The sequence below is a fragment of the Bos javanicus genome, chromosome 20, assembly GCF_032452875.1.
Source record: "Bos javanicus breed banteng chromosome 20, ARS-OSU_banteng_1.0, whole genome shotgun sequence".
Taxonomy (NCBI): domain Eukaryota; kingdom Metazoa; phylum Chordata; class Mammalia; order Artiodactyla; family Bovidae; genus Bos; species Bos javanicus.
In genome coordinates, this window is record NC_083887.1 from 9969467 (window position 1) to 9987786 (window position 18320).

At 41.8% G+C, this 18320-nt stretch overlaps 2 protein-coding genes across 5 annotated transcripts in view; both read left to right on the forward strand.

Annotated features, from left to right (window-relative positions):
* The first annotated feature begins 694 nt into the window (after nt 1–694).
* On the forward strand, nt 695–4861 carry SERF1B (small EDRK-rich factor 1B). Of its 2 annotated transcripts, XM_061393323.1 has the most exons (3): nt 1007–1212; nt 2212–2320; nt 4595–4861. In XM_061393323.1, exons 1-3 carry the CDS (start codon nt 1206–1208, stop codon nt 4665–4667), a joined length of 189 nt encoding a protein of 62 aa, XP_061249307.1. In that variant the 5' UTR covers nt 1007–1205; the 3' UTR covers nt 4668–4861. The 2 variants fall into 2 exon arrangements, with proteins under 2 accessions (XP_061249306.1, XP_061249307.1); XM_061393322.1 differs by lacking the exon at nt 4595–4861 and having other exon boundaries at nt 695–1228; nt 2212–2299.
* Nucleotides 4862–15195: 10334 nt separating this feature from the next.
* Nucleotides 15196–18320, forward strand: part of LOC133233483 (survival motor neuron protein) — a 28642-nt gene continuing 25517 nt past the window's right edge. Inside the window, exon 1 of one of the 3 annotated variants that reach the window (XM_061393318.1) lies at nt 15196–15331. In XM_061393318.1, the coding sequence (XP_061249302.1) occupies nt 15257–15331 (75 nt within the window). In that variant the 5' untranslated portion in view covers nt 15196–15256. The remainder of the gene's footprint in view (nt 15332–18320) is intronic. The other 2 variants (XM_061393320.1, XM_061393319.1) reach the window with 2 other exon arrangements.

The window sequence follows — 18320 nt, forward strand, 5'->3', positions numbered from 1 at the left end:
TCAGCTTTCTTTATAGTCCAACTCTCACATCCATACGTGACTACTGGAAAAACCATAGTCTTGACTAGATGAACCTTTGTTGGCAAAGCAATGTCTCTGCTTTTTAATATGCTATCTAGGTTGGTCATAACTTACATTCTCGGCTATTTTGAATTCGTGATAAGACTGCATTCCCTAGCACTCTCTCCCCATCACACAACCCAAGCACAGATCCACAGAACTCTAAAGTACTATCCACCGTGACAAGCGCACTGGGATCAAATGGGAAATGAAGAGACTTTGAGAGTCCTTTTTAAATTTGAATCTCACTTCTATCAGTCCCTACTTATTAGGTCTGCGCTTCTGGTCTCAGAGTCTCAGGCTCCTCTTTCCTAAAATGAGAATTAAGCCTACCTTGGGCTTCCCTGGTGGCTCAGATGGTAAAGAATCCGCCTGCAATGTTGGGAGACCTGGATCCGATCCCTGGGTTGGGAAGATCCCCTGGAGGAGGGCATGGCAACCCACTGCAGTGTTCTCGCCCGGAGAATCCCATGGCGGTCCCTGAGGGCGCAGAGTCGGAGACGACTGAACAACTAAGCACAGCACAGCACAAGCCTACCTTGAGGCTTGGTGCGTGAATAAAGAAGGAAAAGATGTAAAGGGCCAACACTGCCTTTCACAATTAACCTTCAACCTGTTCTGTCCCCCTTCTCTCTGTTCGGCCTCTACAATGGGATGCGGTGAAACAACAACAAAAAAACTAACGTTCTTTGTCGAAAAAGTTATAGATACTGTTGTGTTTACGTCTTTACCAAAAATATGGGGGCTAGTGAAGCCCCAGTGCCCCGGATACAGAGGGGGAAATCCCCAAACGCCTATACATCTCTCAGACTCAAGGACCCGCTTTCAGGACGCCACCAAACTTGCACGGCCAAAGAGAACCCTGAGACCAACCTACGGCGCTACTCTGGCAGCTGCGGCTTCGGAGCCCCAGCAGAGCACAGCCCCGCCCCCCTGGCCGCGCACGCGCAGTCGCTCGCCGGCCACGCCGGCGGCTGTTGTCGAGTCTCGGTGGGCGGGGCCGCCGGCAGAGCCCAGGCGTATCCCGGCGAGGGGCCGGCGGGGGCTTAGTCTTCCAGATCAACGGGTGGGGACGGCGGCTGAGCGTGCGAGGCGGTCGTTGCTTTTCCGAGTCGCTCTCTTCCAGGCTCGGTCCGGTTGTCATCATGGCCCGTGAGTGTGCGGACGGGTAGGGAAAGCGGCGGGGAGTGTCCTGCGAGGAAGTCGAGCTCCGCGGCGTGGCGGGCGAGGAGGCAGGGGCGGGCTGGTGAAACCCCTTCGGTCTAGCAGCTACGCGGACCAGGTTTTTAGTCCGCGGAGGGAGAGGGGCTTTGGAGTCTGGTCCGGCCTGAAAGGTCCGGCAGGTAGGTGTCCGCCTCACTGGGGCGAGTTGACACGTAAGGAACCCCTCCCCGGAGGTGAGGTGTGTGGAGATCCCAGGGAGCGAGGTCCTAGGTCTGGAGGTGGTTTATGCTGGTACTTACTACTTAAAGTCCTGAGGCCTAACGAGCACTGGGTCTCCTCTCTAGTTCTTTGTTTGGCTCTGGAAGGTACTGTCTTGGAAGCAGCTGTATTTGCTCGCTTAACGGTTGAATTACAATGGGTCAACTTATGCGAGGGCTTCTCTGATGGTTTAGCGGTAAAGAACCCGCCTGCCAATACAGGAGATACAGGCTCGATCCCTGGGTCTGGAAGATCCCCTGGAGAAGGAAATGGCAACCCACTCCAGTATTCTTGCCTGGGAAATCCAATGAACAGAGGAGCCTGGCGGGCTACAGTCGTCGCAAAAGAGTTGGACACAACTGAGCGACTAAAAATAACAAAATGTGTGCGAGATATGATCTGTGGTATGGATCTTTCTCTCTTCATCTCAAAAAGCCAGACTTTATTTTAGGATACTGGTCCATATAGACAGACCATTGGAATGCTTCTTTTAAGAGGTCTGGTATTTATAGTCAGGGAGCACCTTAACGGGTACCATAATATTATTAAGACCTTAAGTATTTACCTTTAAGCTTCCTTCTTGTCGTCAGATCCCTAAACACCTTTCCATGCAGTACTCTGCTGGCTCATCTTGTCAAAGGCAAACTTCAAATCCTTTTAAATAAGAGCCCTAGAATGGAATTATCAATTTTGGAGATGGAAAAATAACATGGCTGTTTCTCTTTGTAGGTGGAAATCAACGAGAACTTGCCCGCCAGAAAAACATGAAGAAATCCCAGGAAATTAGTAAGGGAAAAAGAAAAGAGGATAGCCTGACTACCTCTCAGAGGAAGCAGCGGTAAGTGATAGTGAAGGAATTCTCAAGTCACAGAAGTTTTCATTCTGAAGAATGGAAAGCAGTTTTTAAGTCCTTAGTAGAATGAGGCCTAACCTGCAGGAACAGGTAACAGTTGCCTATCGGTTATGTGCCAGTCATACTAAAACTATGTAGGGTAGTCATTATCCCAACTCATGGATGAAGAATTTGAAGCTCTCAAGCTATAATTTGTCTTGCAGAGAATTTCATTCAACTCCACAACAACCATAAGAATTTCATTTAGCTTCTGTGTGCAAAGCATTGTTAGGTGCTAAGGATAAACATTTTCAAAGCAGACAACCTGCCTATACTTGTCTGTATGACAGGTCACCAATTATATTGATAACTCTTTTGAAAAAGATACAAAGTATATGTAGTTATATCTTCAGAAGCCACTGAATTGGAGAGAATGCAGATATACAGCCTTGATATATGACTATAAATGACAAATAATATAAAGTTGCTACAGAAATACTTTACAGCTTAAGGGTTTTTTAGGAAAATCATTCATTTTTCTAAAAAAAAGTTAGCAAAATTTAATTTTTTTCTAAAATCAAATTTTGTGGTCCATGTGAAACTTGGAGATCAGGTGAATAATTGATGACACAGGGTTCATTATGGCTTCTCTGCGGTCCTCAAGCCTGGCTACACATTAGAACCACCTGGGAAACCTTCACGTCTGCTCAAACCTGTGCCTTACACCCAGTCCTGATTTAATTGGTCTGGGGTTGGACATTAAAAGGTGCTTTAGGGAGACTTCCCTGGTGGTCCAGTGGCTGAGACTCTGTGCTGGTCCTGGAATTAAGATCCTGTATGCCACCATGCTACAGAGCCCCCAGAAAGGTGCTCTAGGTAGTACATTTTATTATACTTAAGTTAAACCTGACTTTAAAAGTTCCCTAGGTGATTCTGATATACAGCCAGAGTTTAATGAGGTTGAATCCCTTAATTACCACTTCACATTTTCTGTGACATTTATTGTTAAAGTGATAAGCTTTGCTTTAAATTTGCTTAGATAGGAGTAGAGGTGAACTAATCAGCGGAGTGATACAGGTCAGTAACGCTGAAATCATATTTTTGTTGGGAGACCTAGTACAGCGTGGCTTAGTGATAGCCACTGCGTAATGACTACCCACTATTTACAAAGCTCTGTGCTAGGTGCTCTATATCAACCTCTACTCATTACAATCATGAAAAGCAGTATTAGCCTCAATGCATGCAATGAGAGAGTGAGTGAGGCTCTGAACTTCAATAACACTACTAGTGTCATACAGCAAACACAGCAGAGTTTGGTCACAAACAGAAAAGTAACTTTTTATTCAGGATACCTCATTTTTTTTGGGTAACTGTCTTGTTTTTCCTTCCTTCTCATTCTTTATTTTTGCTATTGGCTTTACAGAAATGTCTTAATGACATGGACAGAGCTACTTATCCTGAATTAAAGCCTAATATGAAATATGCAGTGACAATATAGGAAAGAGCCTCGACTTTGAAACTGGACAAACCTTGGTTTTTATGATTTGAGGCAGATGAGTTAGCTCTAAGCCTTTAACTTTTTAACCTGAAACATAAAGACAATAACTCAAAGTTGTTGTGGGATTTAATTCAGAGCCAGCAAAATGCCTGGCACATTGGAGCTGTTGAATATACAGTGGTGTAATATGTTTTTAATATGGGCTCATGGACCATCCAGCCCAGGTAGTTTGGTCTTAGTTCTTAGTACTTGCTGTTCAACCAGAGACACAAAGGGTTAAGAAAATGCCCTGAATATCCTGCTTGAGTGTAATCCATTTTTCATCACTAGCTATTTGGCTTTTGGCTTGTAAGAAACTGAATTGCTTAATATAATGACATCTATGTCCTAATCCTAGGTATCATTTAAGATACCTAGAACACTTCTGAAATGCCCCTTTCATGAAAAAATTTAGAGTGAATTAACTGTGTTGACAACCAAGAATAACTGCCATTATTTCTGCATATAACTGCCTCTTGTCAAATGATGTGTAGATGTGTGGTATATATGAAACATAAGGACACACACACATACCTGAACACAAACTGTATTCAAAATAAGACTTCAAAGCATTTCTGTTCTTTGCCTTCCCATTCATTCCATCTCCACCCATGAAAATGGAAAGACATGAAACTGTGTATCTTCTTTTAAATTGTCTTCTATGATACTGAATGGATTATTATAGAATACAAGGGAGAACATAATTTTTCTGTAACGACTTACAGCCTTTTTCCCCGTTATAGGGACTCTGAGATCATGCAACAAAAGCAGAAGGCAGCCAATGAGAGGAAGTCTATGCAAACAAGAGAGAAATAATGACTATCTGGAAAACCTGGGTGCTACTGCTAACTAGGTGTATCATAAGCTCTATGATCAAGATTTTGTAGAGTGAACAGTCAGTACATATGTTATATCCTTATAAAACTATTTTAAACTTTTCCTTTCAACCTGACTTAGTGTGATGTTTCAGAACCACTCTTCAAAGAATAAAACACTAACCATGCATATGACATATTGGTGAACATTATTTTTTTTATCAGCAGTGAGCATTTATATAATTTATTAGAAAGGTAATATGATCAGGTAATAGGATCATGTATACAAATCTAGAATCTTTGCCATAAACTTTGTTAAAGTAGATCTTTAAAGTCTACTTTATAATATATAATAGTATAATAGTTTATATATAGCATATAGTAATATATATAACATAGTATAGCAGAATTTAAGATACATTTATCTAATTTTGCTCTGTAGTCAACTAGTTTGCTTGAAGAATTTACAAAATAGTGCAAACCACTTGGAACCACAACTAAAAGAAGGTAAACTAAATGAAGTCTCAGTAAGAACTCACTCACAGCTTTAAAATTTTCTGGAATGAGTGCCTTTCTTAATAGGCTTAATTTTTTTAGAGCAAAATTAGGGTCACAGCAAAATTTATTAGATTTCTGGTATACCCCCTGGCTTTACTCATGCATAGCCTCCCCATGATGAACATCCCCAGCCAGAGTGGTACCTTTGTTATAACTAATGAACCTACATTGACACATCATTATCACCCAAAGTACATAGTTTACATTAGGATTCACTCTTAGTGTTCTAAGAGTGCCTCTTTTCCTATGATATGTTAGTATTTTTTATTGCAGTCTAATTGTTTACACATGTAAGTGAAACTATACGGAATTTGTCTTTGTCTGACTCCACTAAGCCTAATTCCCACCAAGTCCATGCACATTGTTGCAAATGGCAAAATTTCATTTTTTTTTAATCACTGAGTAATATTTGTGTGTATGTGTGAATCTGCACGCACATATATACCACATCTTCTTTATCCATTCATCTGTTGATTGGACACTAGATTGTTTCCATACCTTAGCTATTGTAAATAATGCTGCTGTGCACATTGGGGTGCGTGCATCTTTTCAAATTAGTGTTTTCATTTTCTTCAGATACTCTAAAGAGTGTTATTGCTGGATCATATGGTGTTTCTATTTTTAGTGTTTTAAGGATCCTCCATGCTGTTTTCCACAGTGGCTACACCAATTTACATACCCAAACAACAGTGTACAAGTGTTCCCTTTTCTTCACACCCTACGTTTTATGTTTTTGATATATTTTATATCTTTTTATTTTATGCATTACTTAGCATCTAATTGTAGTTTTAGTTGCTTTTGTTTTTTAACCTTCATACTAGCTTTTTACTGGCTGATCCACTGCCTTTATTATCTATATTTGCCAATTTTAATCTGTTCTGAGACTCTTCAAAAATTTGTGACTTGATTTTAAATTTGGAAATACATTAACTTAGAGAAACTGACGTTTGAAACCTCATTCTATTCTGAAGTAAACATGCATATTTATTGCAAGAAGAATAAAAATATCATGAAGTGATGAATAACTTTAAAATATTACTCAAATATTTGATTTTTCACATCATACAATTCAGGTTTTTACTGATCATCTATTACGTCTACCACTACATGAATGGACAGATCTTCAAGAGTTCAGCTAACATCTTAATGATAGTTCTAGTGATCTTGTGATAGGTCACTTACCCATGGTACCAACCATAAACAGGACGGAATCCTAAGTGTCTCTAATACGAATAAGGCAAACATGTTTTTTAGCTTGAGTTATCTTCATATTAACAAAGATTTTCAGTTAAAATAAAGCTGTGTTCTATTGTGGGGGTTACCTTTCATCTTCAAAACTTTATATGATGGAGGAACTTCCCTAGTGGCCCAGTGGTTAGAGGTCTGCACTTACAATGCCAGGGGCATGGGTTTGATCCTGGCCAGGAAATTAAGATCCCACATACCACATGGCAAAAAAAAAAACCACTTTATTTGATGGTGCTCACAAGGTCAAAAGGACTACAACAGCTTAAGTTACATTCCAATGAAAGATATAATGAAGAAGACTGATTGTACCACAAAGATTCTTTGAGTCTGATTTCTGTAATTCTATCTCCAGAATTTCTTTACAGAGTGATAAGCCTTGAGTACAAAGAGCTTATGCTTGAAGCCGCATCCTTTCTTTTTTTTTTTTTGGCCAAACTGAGTGGCATGCAGCAGGATCCTGGTTCCCTGACCAGGAGTCAAACCCACTCCGTCTGCAGTGGAAGAGCAGAGTCCCAACCCCTGGACCCCCAGGGAAGCCCCCCTTTATTTCCTTTTTTAAAAGATGAATAATTTTCATGTCTAAAATATCCTGTGGAGAGGAATGACTTTGGACTTTTCAAAAGTTCATTCTTGAGACTTCCTTGCTGGTACAGTGGTTAAGACTCATAGCTTCCAAAGTGGGCAGGGGTGGGGGGTAGGGATGGTTTGACCCCTGGTCAGGAACTAGTAAACAAACAGTAAAGAATCTGCCTGCAATACAGGAGACCCCAGTTCGATTCCTGGGTCAGGAAGATTCTCTGGAGAAGGGAATAGCAACCCACTCCAGTATTCTTGCCTGGAGAATTCCATGGACAGAGAAGCCTGGTAGGCTACAGTTCACAGGGTCACAAAGAGCTGGACATGACTGAGCGACTAACACGTCACTTGAGGGAGCTAAGATCCTACAGGCCCTCAAGGCATGGCAATAAATAAACGTTAATTCTCAAAAATCTGGAGAAAATTTCCATCTTCAAAAGAATATAGATATTGATAAGGAAGATTTCTAGGTTGTAACTAATCATTAAAATTTAAATCCAAGACAATGTTTTTTGATTAATTTTTATGGCACTTGAATGAATTCATTGTTGAAATAAAGTACTTGGTCTTTTTAATCTTTTTAAAATTTTGAGATAATTATAAATTCATATAAAATTCTTCATAAAGAATAAGAGAAATCCTGTGTATTTTTTTTTGACCATGCCTTGTGGCCTGTGGGATCATTTATATACACATATGTATATACATATACATACATATTATATATATATATACACACACATAATTATATAACTATGTATATATTTATTTTTGGTTCTGCTGGGGTTTTGTTGCTGTGCAGGCTTTGCTCTAGTTGCGGTGAGCAGGGCTTACTCTCTAGTTGTGGTGTGCAGGCTTCTCCTTGTGGCGGCTTCTCTTGTTGCTGAGCATGGGCTCTAAGGCTTCAAGTATTTGTGGCGGACAGGCTTAGTTGCTGTGCAGCATGTGGAATATTCGCGGGCCAGGCATCAAACAAGTACTAGAGATAACAAGGGAACATTTCATGGAAAGATGGGCACAATAAAGGACAGAAACGATATGGACATAACAGAAGCAGAAGATATTGAGAGCTGGCAAGAATACATAGAAGAACTGTACAAAAAAGATCTTCATGACACAGATAACCATGATGGTGTGATCACTCACCTAGACCCAGACATCCTGGAATTCGAAGTCAAGTGGGCCTTAGGAAGCATCACTACAAACAAAGCTAGTGAAGGTGATGGAATTCCAATGGAGCTATTTCAAATCCTAAAAGATGATGCTGCACTCAATATGCCAGCAAATTTGGAAAACTCAGCAGTGGCCACAGGACTGGAAAAGGTCAGTTTTCATTCCAATCCCAAAGAAAGGCAATGCCAAAGAATGCTCAAACTACCGCACAATTGCCCTCATCTCACATGCTAGTAATGCTCAAAATTCTCCAAGCCAGGCTTCAAAAGTATGTGAACCACGAACTTCCAGATGTTCAAGCTGCATTTAGAAAAGGCAGAGGAACCAGAGATCAAATTGTCAACATTGGTTGGATAATCAAAAAAGCAAGAGTTCCAGAAAAACATCTACTTCTGTTTTATTGACTATGCCAAAGCCTTTGACTGTGTGGATCACAACAAACTGGAAAATTCTTCAAGAGATGGGAATACCAGACCACCTTACCTGCCTCCTGAGAAATCTGTATGCAGGTCAAGAAGCACTTAAAAATGGACATAGAACAACAGACTGGTTCCAAATAGGGAAAGGAGTACATCAAGCTTGTATATTGTCAACCTGCTTATTTAACTTATATGCAGAGTATATCATGTGAAATGCCGGGCTAGATGAAGCACAAGCTGGAACCAAGATTGCCGGGAGAAATATCAATAACCTCAGATATGCAGATGACACCACTCTTATGGCAGAAAGCAAAGAAGAACTAAAGAGCCTCTTGATGAAAGTGAAAGAAGAGAGTGAAAAAGTTGGCTTAAAGCTCAACATTCAGAAAACTAAGATTATGGCATCCAGTCCAATCATTTCATGGCATATAGATGGGGAAACAATGGAAACAGTGAGAGACTTTATTTTGGGGGCTCCAAAATCACTGCAGATGGTGACTGCAGCCATAAAATTAAAAGAGGCTTGCTCCTTGGAAAAAAAGCTATGACCAACCTAGACAGCATATTAAAAAGTAGAGATATTACTTTACCAACAAAGGTCTGTCTAGTCAAGGCTATGGTTTTTCCAGTGGTCATGTTTGGATGTGAGAGTTGAACTATAAAGAAAGCTGAGGACGGAAGAATTGATGCTTTTGAACTGTGGTGTTGGAGAAGACTCTTGAGAGTCCCTTGGACTGCAAGGAGATCCAACCATCCACCAGTTCATCCTAAAGGATATCTGTCTTGATTATTCATTGGAAGGACTGATGCTGAAGTTGAAACTCCAATACTTTGGCTACCTGATGCAAAGAACAGACTCATTTGAAAAGACCCTGATTCTGGGAAAGATTGAAGGCGGGAGGAGAAGGGGACAACAGAGGATGAGATGGTTGAATGGCATCACCGACTCGATGGACGTGAGCTTGAGCAAGTTTCGGGAATTGGTGATGGACAGGGAAGCCCAGTGTGCTGCAGTCCATGGGGTCACAAAGCGTCTGACACAACTGAGTGGCTGAACTGAACTGAGGCATCAAACCTGTGTCCTCTGTATTGGCAGGCAGATTCTTATCCACTGGACCACCAGGGAAGTCCTGTTATGTTCATTTTTATAGAGTTTATGGAAACTGAGGTGGTTTTTTTTTTCCACCCCGCCCCGAAACTGAGGTTTTGATTAAGGACTTTCCCCAAGGTCACCCATCTAGTTAGTGGCAGGTTAAGAATATGAGTCCAAGCAGACTGAATTCAGAGCTTCCAGAGTTTGGACATTTGTTCAATATTTATTGGCTCTTTTGTTTTTTTCTTCTATGACTAGCTTACTTTGCTGTTATTTGTATTTGACAAAGCTTTTTTTATATATATTAAAGAATATTCACTTTTCTTGTTACAAATATTTTCTAAATTATTGTCCTTTCATTTTACTTACGTCATTTTTGTCAGTTATTTACATAATCAAATGCCTAGTTTCTTTTTTTAATTGAAGTATATAGTTGATTTAAAATGTTGTTTCAGGTGTACAGCAAAGTGATTCAGTTATACATACATACATGTATATTTTTTTCAGATTCTTTTCCTTCATAGGTTATTACAAAATATTGAGTTTCATAGTTCCCTGTGCTATACAATAGGTCTGTATTCATTATCTATTTTACATCTAGTTGGGTGTATATGTTCATTCCAAAATCCTAATTTCTCTCTCCCACCCCCGTCCCCTTTGGTAACCATAAATTTGTTTTTTATGTCTGTGGGTCTATTTCTGTTTTGTACATATGTTTCTTTGTATCTTTTTCTCTTAGATTCCACATGTAAGCAATATTACATGGTATCTCTCTCTGGCTTACTTCCCTTAGTACAGTAATCTCTAGGTCTATCCATATTGCGGTCAATGACATTGCTTCCATGTCTCAGCTATTGTAAATAGTGCTCCAGTGATTATTGGGGTGCATGCATCTTTTTGAATTATGGTTTTCTCCAGATGTATGCCCAGGAGTGGGATTACAGGATTTATGTGGTAGTTCTATTTTTAGTTTTTTAAGGAACCTCCATACTGTTCTCCATGGTGGCTGTAGCAATTTACATTCCCACCAATAGTGTAGGAGGTTCCCTTCTCACCACACTCTCTACAGCATTTATTTGTAGGGTTTTTGGTGATGGCCATTCTGACCAATATGAGGTGATATCTCATTGTACTTTTGATTTAAATGTGTAGTTTATTAACTGAAGATGCAGACTGACAACCGGCAGACTTGTCCTGACATGTTAAAATTTTTTACTGTGAACTTGAATGCCTTTGTTTAGGATGGGAAGTAGGTGGAGTGAGTGGGGGTGCGGAGGTATGCAGAGGGGTAGTCTTGAGTTAACTGATTACAGTACCCAGCACCCCTTATTGCTTACTCTTTACTCATCTCCTTTTCCTGCTTGACCCCCAAAAGGTATTTGAGTTTTCAGTCCTTGCATAGTTTCTTATTTCTGTCTTAAAATCTCCCCCATCCCAAAGGTTACTTTATAAAAAGTCACCCAGAATGTATTTTGGTGTATGATGTGAGGGAAATGAATCCAAACTTTACATATTGGATGAGTGATTATATCTGTGTCATTTATGAATTATGCTACTATCTGTCCATAATATCATTCAAATATTCTTCCAAAACATCCTTTGGAATTTTCAAATTTCTGCTGCTTTAATAGTGAGCATTCTTGTACACAAATCACTGACACATCTCTAATATCCTGATCTATCCTTCAGATAGACTCTGAAGATGAGGTAAAAGGAACTACTTGGTTTTGGTCTTTTGTTTATTGGCTGTTGTACATGACAATACCGATATATATTACCCTAAGTGGAAACTTGTTCACTAATCATTTGAGTAACCTACTTGATCATGGCAAATTCCAAGGTTCACCAAATGTAGGTTTTTGGTGTGTAAATGCCATATGCACAAAGACTGGTTCCAGTTCATGAAGTTAAGGTTTTTTCTTTTAAGGTTTATTTTATAAACATGTATGAAAAGTTCTACATTATTGTTGGTCAAATTACAGAACAATCTGCCTTGAAGCCAGTATACAGTTTTAAAGATCATCAGAGACACTCTGTTTTTTTAGGTCTTCAAAGAAAAAATGGTTTGACTTGTTTTACTTCTTGTTATGTAAGATTTAAAAGCATATACATCAACTTATTTGTGCAGCAATTAATTAATCTATGAAGCCATGATTTACTGTTAAAGTTAACCCACACCGTCTGTTGGCATTTCACGATAACTTGAAAACAGCTCCAGTGACAGTGGGAAGGCAATTTTAAGCAAAAGAGCTGTTACTGGGAAAGAGTGGTTTCTTTCAACAGCCTCCTTTGGAATGCTGTCAATTTCCTCACCAACTGGATCAGATGCTAAGAAATGGCCCAACAGTCCCTTTTCAGTTCCTCTTTGCTTTCTGCCATAAGAGTGGTGTAATCTGCATATCTGAGGTTATTGATATTTCTCTTGGCAATCTTGATTCCAGCTTGTGCTTCATCCAGCCTGGAATTTCACATGACGTACTCTGCATATAAGTTAAATAAGCAGGGTGACGATATACAGCCTTGATGTACTCCTTTCCCAATTTGCAACCTATCCATTGTTCCATGTCCATTGCTAAGTGTTGCCTCTTGACCTGCATACAGATTTCTCAGGAGGCCAGTAAGGTGGTCTGGTATTCCCATTGTTGAAGAATTCTCCACAGTTTGTATTGATCGACAGAGTCAAAGGCTTTGGCATAGTCAATTAAGCATATATTTTTCTGGAACTCTCTTGCTTTTTCAAGGATCCAACAGATGTTGGCAATTTGATCTCTGGTTCCTCTGCCTTTTCTAAATCCAGCTTGAACATCTGGAGGTCTACTTAATGAAATTCTTTCTCACGCAAGTACAATTTATACATTTGTGAATAACCTTCCTCTAGTAGGGGTCGCAGAGTCGGACATGACTGAAGCGACTTAGCAGCAGCAGCAGCAGTAGCAGCAGACTAGCCTACTGACAGAAGTGTCAAAGCTGGGATGGGGTCGAACAATTCATTGATTTACCAAACACTTTTTAGGCATCACTTACTCTGAACTGGCCTCATGAGAACAGAGATAAAACGTGAAGACACTTGCTCACAGGGGCTGCTAGCAGGAAAAACAGAATATGAAAATAGAGTGTTGTGTGTACAGGACAGAACCACCAGGACTAGCCTGTAAGAGGGTCCTAGGACCTTAGAGAATGGAGCCGTTCCTGCAGTAGGGGGAATTACACATTCAGCCATGTGTATGGGGCCCCTGCCTCGTGTCAGGCAAGGTACTCAGACCTGGGACCCTCCATGATTGTGATGTTAAATGTAATACTTACGTAAGTGCCTTCAAATCGGATGAAATGGTTTCCTTTGAAAATCCACTACCCTATGCTTTGAGTGCTTTGTCTATCATGTGCAATAACTTTGTATAATCCATATAGTGATTCAAATCTGGATGTCACCATCAAGAAAAAAAGAACATGTTTTCTCTGATAACAAAAATTGCTGTAGTTCATTTTTATTGAGGAACCAAGTAAGGGGAAATTTTCTGGTAAGTAGAAATACTTTTTCAACAAAGAAACTTGCCATTAAATACTAATTAAAGCTAATTCCTCCTTGAAAACATGCTAAGTGAAGAAAGGCACAAAAGATCATATATGATGCCATTTACATGAAATATCCAGAGCAAGCAAATCTAGACAGTAGGTTAGTGGTTGTGAGGGACTGGGAAAAGGAGAGCATGTGGAGTGACTTTACTGGATACAAGGTTTCTTTTGAGGGGTGATTAAAACATTTTGCAATTTAGTGGTGGAAATGCACAGTCTTGTGACTATACGAAAACCCGCTAAATTGTACGCCTTAAATAATGAATAGGCTCCCTTGCCACAACTAGAGAAAGACCATGCAGCAAGGAAGACCCAGCACAGCCAAAAGCCATCAAATTTTTTTAAATGATGAGTATTATAAAATGTAAAGTCTATCTAAAAAAATTTAAAAAGAAACCTGGTTCCAAACTGTTTAAACTTCTGCATCATACTGCCATTGTGAGAATTATGACTGAAGCGTTTAAAAAATACATCTATTTCTGGTATCTACAGAAGCCGAAGGGAGCCCTCAAATTTCCCTGACTTTTAAAAAAAAATTCACTTACAATAGGAACATGGAAGCCATTTAGCAAGTCTAAATGCTCAATAAGGAATACTGGAAAAGTATAGGGCAAGCTTCTACAAAGAACTAAAAACCTGCTTGACCCATGTAAACACAAAGATTAAAAAAAAAATACAATTCATGGTTTTAAGTTCAAAAAGTCACAAGAAGATTTGGGAGAATATTAAGCCAAATGCTATGGCTGGGCCGTGTTAAAGGAATGCTGGATTCCAGATAGCTGTGTAAATGCTCTGTGCCTCGGTTTACTCAACTTTAAATGGGAACACCTTGCCAGTCTAAGTCGCTTCAATCGTGTCCGACTCTGTGCGACCCCATAGACGGCAGCCCACCAGGCTCCCCCATCCCTGGGATTCTCCAGGCAAGAACACTGGAGTGGGTTGCCATTTCCATCTCCAATGCACGAAAGTGAAAAGTCCGACCCTCAGCAACCCCATGGACTGCAGCCTTCCAGGCTCCTCTGTCCATGGGATTTTCCAGGCAAGAGTACTGGAGTGGGGTGCCATTGCCTTCTCCGATTAAATGGTAATAACAGCCCCTAATTCAAAAGATTGTTGTGAACATAAGTACATAAAGGGGCTTCCCAGGTGGCGCTAGTGGTAAAGAACCTGCCTGCTAATGGAGGAAACGCAAGAGATGTGGGTTCGATCCCTGGCTTGCGAAGATCCCTTGGAGGCGGGCACGGCAACCCACTCCAGTATTCTTGCCTGGAGAATCCCCATGGACAGAGGAGTCTGGCGGGCCACAGTCCATAGGGTCGGAAAGAGCTGGACATGACTGAGGACCCACACATCCTTCCATCCTTGCCAATGTAGAAGACTGCAAGAGATGCAGATTCAATCCCTGGATGGGGACCATCTCCTGAAGGAGGAAATGGCAACCCCCTGCAGTCTGGAGAATCCCATGGACAGAGGAGCCTGGTGGACTACAGTCCATAGGGTCACACAAAGTCGGACACGGCTGAAGCAACTTAGCACAAGTACATGAATGTCTTAAAAGCACTTTTTAAAAAAATGGCAGCTATATAATTATCGGTTAACAATGGACCAACTTTTACTTCTTGCTTACCCATATTTTCTAAGTGACCTGCAACGAACACCATTTTTCTAAGAGGACTTATTATTTAAAACAAAAAACGGGTCGAAACATTCCACGAGCAGACGAAAGAGTGAGATCAAAGAACTTAAAGGATACAGAGAGGGCACACCAACGCGCCCGACGGAAGCCGACGGAGGCAGGTGGCGCCAGCGGGCGGAGAGCACTCGGGGCACCCCGGACGCCGGCCGGCAGCCTCCGGCCGCCATGCTCTTCCGGTCCCAGAGGCCGGGCGGCGGAAGTCGTCACTCGCCGAGGGACGGAACCCACGCCGCGCACCCGGCGGCAGGCTAGCCATGGCGATGGGCGGAGGCGGCGGTGGCTTCCCGGAGCCAGAGGACTCGGTACTGTTCCGGCGCGGCACTGGCGAGGTGAGGTTGAGGCCCCGCTGTCGCCCACCGACCCCCGCTCTCCTTCCCCGGCCGGTCTGCTCACTGCGCGGCCGTGATCCGCATGTTTCTACATCTTTCCCCACCTTGGAGCCTCAGCCTCAAGCTCCTTCTTCGCCCAGTTTGGGCTCCGTAATGACTTTGAGCGCTGCCGCCACTTGACTGTCCCTTGGCTGTCCACCCCCTAGCTCTGAGAGGGGGTGGGACCTGTGTGGGGACAGGCCAGGGCGAAGCAGGGAAACTAGTTAGGTGTTTATTGAAATGATCCAATTGTTAAGCCGTGAAGAGCAAAATCACTTGGATTCTGGATATATTTTGAAATCGGAGGCAACAGGTTGTGCACGTGGATACAATAATAGACGCGTGAGAGGAAAGTGAAGGATAACTCCAAGATTGTTCTGAAGAACTAAAAAGATTAAGTTGCCTTTTACTAAGATGGGGAAGACTACACGTAGAGCAGGTTCATAAGGGGGTAAGATTTGAACTCATTCTTTAAAAAAATATATTTTTTTTAACTTTTGTATTGGGATATGGCACCCAACTCCAGTACTCTTGCCTGGAAAATCCCAGGGACCGGGGGCGGGGGGTGGGGTGGAGCCTGGTGGGCTGCCGTCTATGGGTCGCACAGAGTCGGACACGACTGAAGCGACTTAGCAGCAGCAGCAGCAGCATAGCCGATTAACAGTGTTGTGGTAGTTTAGAACTCATTCTTGAGTGAAATGTGATTGGAGCGAGTTCAAGAGTCGGAGAGGAGAAATTCAAGGCAACGCATATAAGCAAATATTTCAAGTTTTATTGTGGGTACTGGAAGATAGAGAAATCAGATGGAGAGGGAGTGAGATAAAGAGGATTCTTAATTGGTTTTTTATTTTGAAGATGGGAACAATGTTTCAGCATGTTTGTGGACTAATAGGAAAGATCCAATAAGGACGATATAATTGATTTCGCAGAAGAAAGAAGAGGATTGCAGCAGCAATGTTCTAGAGTAGGTAGGAGGGAATGGATTTGGCCTTTGTTAGAAATATTGACAGTTCAGTTGTATGGGTACAGATTTGTGTGGATGGGCAGATAGAGTGGCAGGAGATTATGAAAATTCTGTTTTGATTGTTGCTATTCTCTCAGTAAAAGAAGCAAGTCATCAGTAGTGAGGAGGGAGCAGGGGTCAGGTGTTGGAGGTTAGGGGAGAGAGAAGGTAGGAAGTGAGCCTCTAGGAGACTGGGTGAGTGTTGGATTAAATGTAGTGGAATTGTTGCTAGGAAACATTCAAGGCCTACTTCAGATTTGTGGTTATGAATTTAAAGGAGACTAGATAGTATGATTGTTGCTCAGTTGTGTCCGACTCTTTTCGACCCCATGAATCCCAGCACGCCAGGCCTCCCTGTCCATCACCAACTCCCGGAGTTCACTCAGACTCACGTCCATCAAGTCAGTGATGCCATCCAGCCATCTCATCCTCTGTCATCCCTTTCTCCTCCTGCCCCCAATCCCTCCCAGCATCAGAGTCTTTTCCAATGAGTCAACTCTTGACATGAGGTGGCCAAAGTACTGGAGTTTCAGCTTTAGCATCATTCCTTCCAAAGAAATCCCAGGGCTGATCTCCTTCAGAATGGACTGGGTGGATCTCCTTGCAGTCCAAGGGACTCTCAAGAGTCTTCTCCAACACCACAGTTCAAAAGCATCAATTCTTCAGCACTCAGCTTTCTTCACATCCAACTCTCACATCCATACATGACCACTGAATAACCATAGCCTTGACTAGACGGACCTTTGTTGGCAAAGTAATGTCTCTGCTTTTCAATATGCTATCTAGGTTGGTCATAACTTTCCTTCCAAGGAGTAAACGTCTTTTAATTTCATGGCTGCAGTCACCATCTGCAGTGATTTTGGAGCCCAAAAAAATAAAGTCTGCCACTGTTTCCACTGTTTCCCCATCTATTTCCCATGAAGTGATGGGACCAGATGCCATGATCTTTGTTTTCTGAATGTTGAGCTTTAAGCCAACTTTTTCACTCTCCTCTTTCACCTTCATCAAGAGGCTTTTTAGTTCCTCTTCACTTTCTGCCATAATGGTGGTGTCATCTGCATATCTGAGGCTATTGATATTTCTCCCGGCAATTTTGATTCCAGCTTGTGCTTCTTCCAGCCCAGCATTTCTCATGATGTACTCTGCATATAAGTTAAATAAGCAGGGTGACAATATACAGCCTTGACGTACTCCTTTTCCTATTTGGAACCAGTCTGTTGCTCCATGTCCAGTTCTAACTATTGCTTCCTGACCAGCATACAAATTTCTCAAGAGGCAGGTCAGGTGGTCTGGTATTCCCATCTCTTTGTAAAGCGTCTGCCCACAATGCGGGAGACCCAGGTTCGACTCCTGGGTCGGGAAGATCCCCTGGAGAAGGAAATGGCAATCCACTCCAGCACTCTTGCCTGGAAAATCCCATGGACGGAAGAGCCTGATAAGCTACAGTCTGTGGGGTCGCAAAGAGTCGGATACAGCTGAGCGACTTCACTTTCACTTGAGCACTCTTTGGCATTGCTTTTCTTTGGGATTGGAATAAAAACTGACCTTTTCCAGTCCTGTGGCCACTGCTGAGTTTTCCAGATTTGCTGGCATATTGAGTGCAGCACTTTCACAGCATCATCTTTCAGGATTTGAAATAGCTCAACTGGAATTCCATCACCTCCACTAGCTTTGTTTGTAGTGATGCTTTCTAAGCCCCACTTGACTTCACATTCCAGGATGTCTGGCTCTAGGTCAGTGATCACACCTTCGTGATTATCTGGGTGGTGAAGATCTTTTTTGTACAGTTCTTCTGTGTGTTCTTGCCACCTCTTCTTAATATCTTCTGCTTCTGTTAGGTCCATACCATTTCTGTCCTTTATCGAGCCCATCTTTGCATGAAATGTTCCCTTGGTATCTCTAATTTTCTTGACGAGATCTCTAGTCTTTCCCATTCTATTGTTTTCC

Excerpts from the sequence above, each read along its gene's own strand:
- SERF1B (XM_061393322.1), top strand. The coding sequence starts at position 710 with ATGGGATGCGGTGAAACAACAACAAAAAAACTAACGTTCTTTGTCGAA.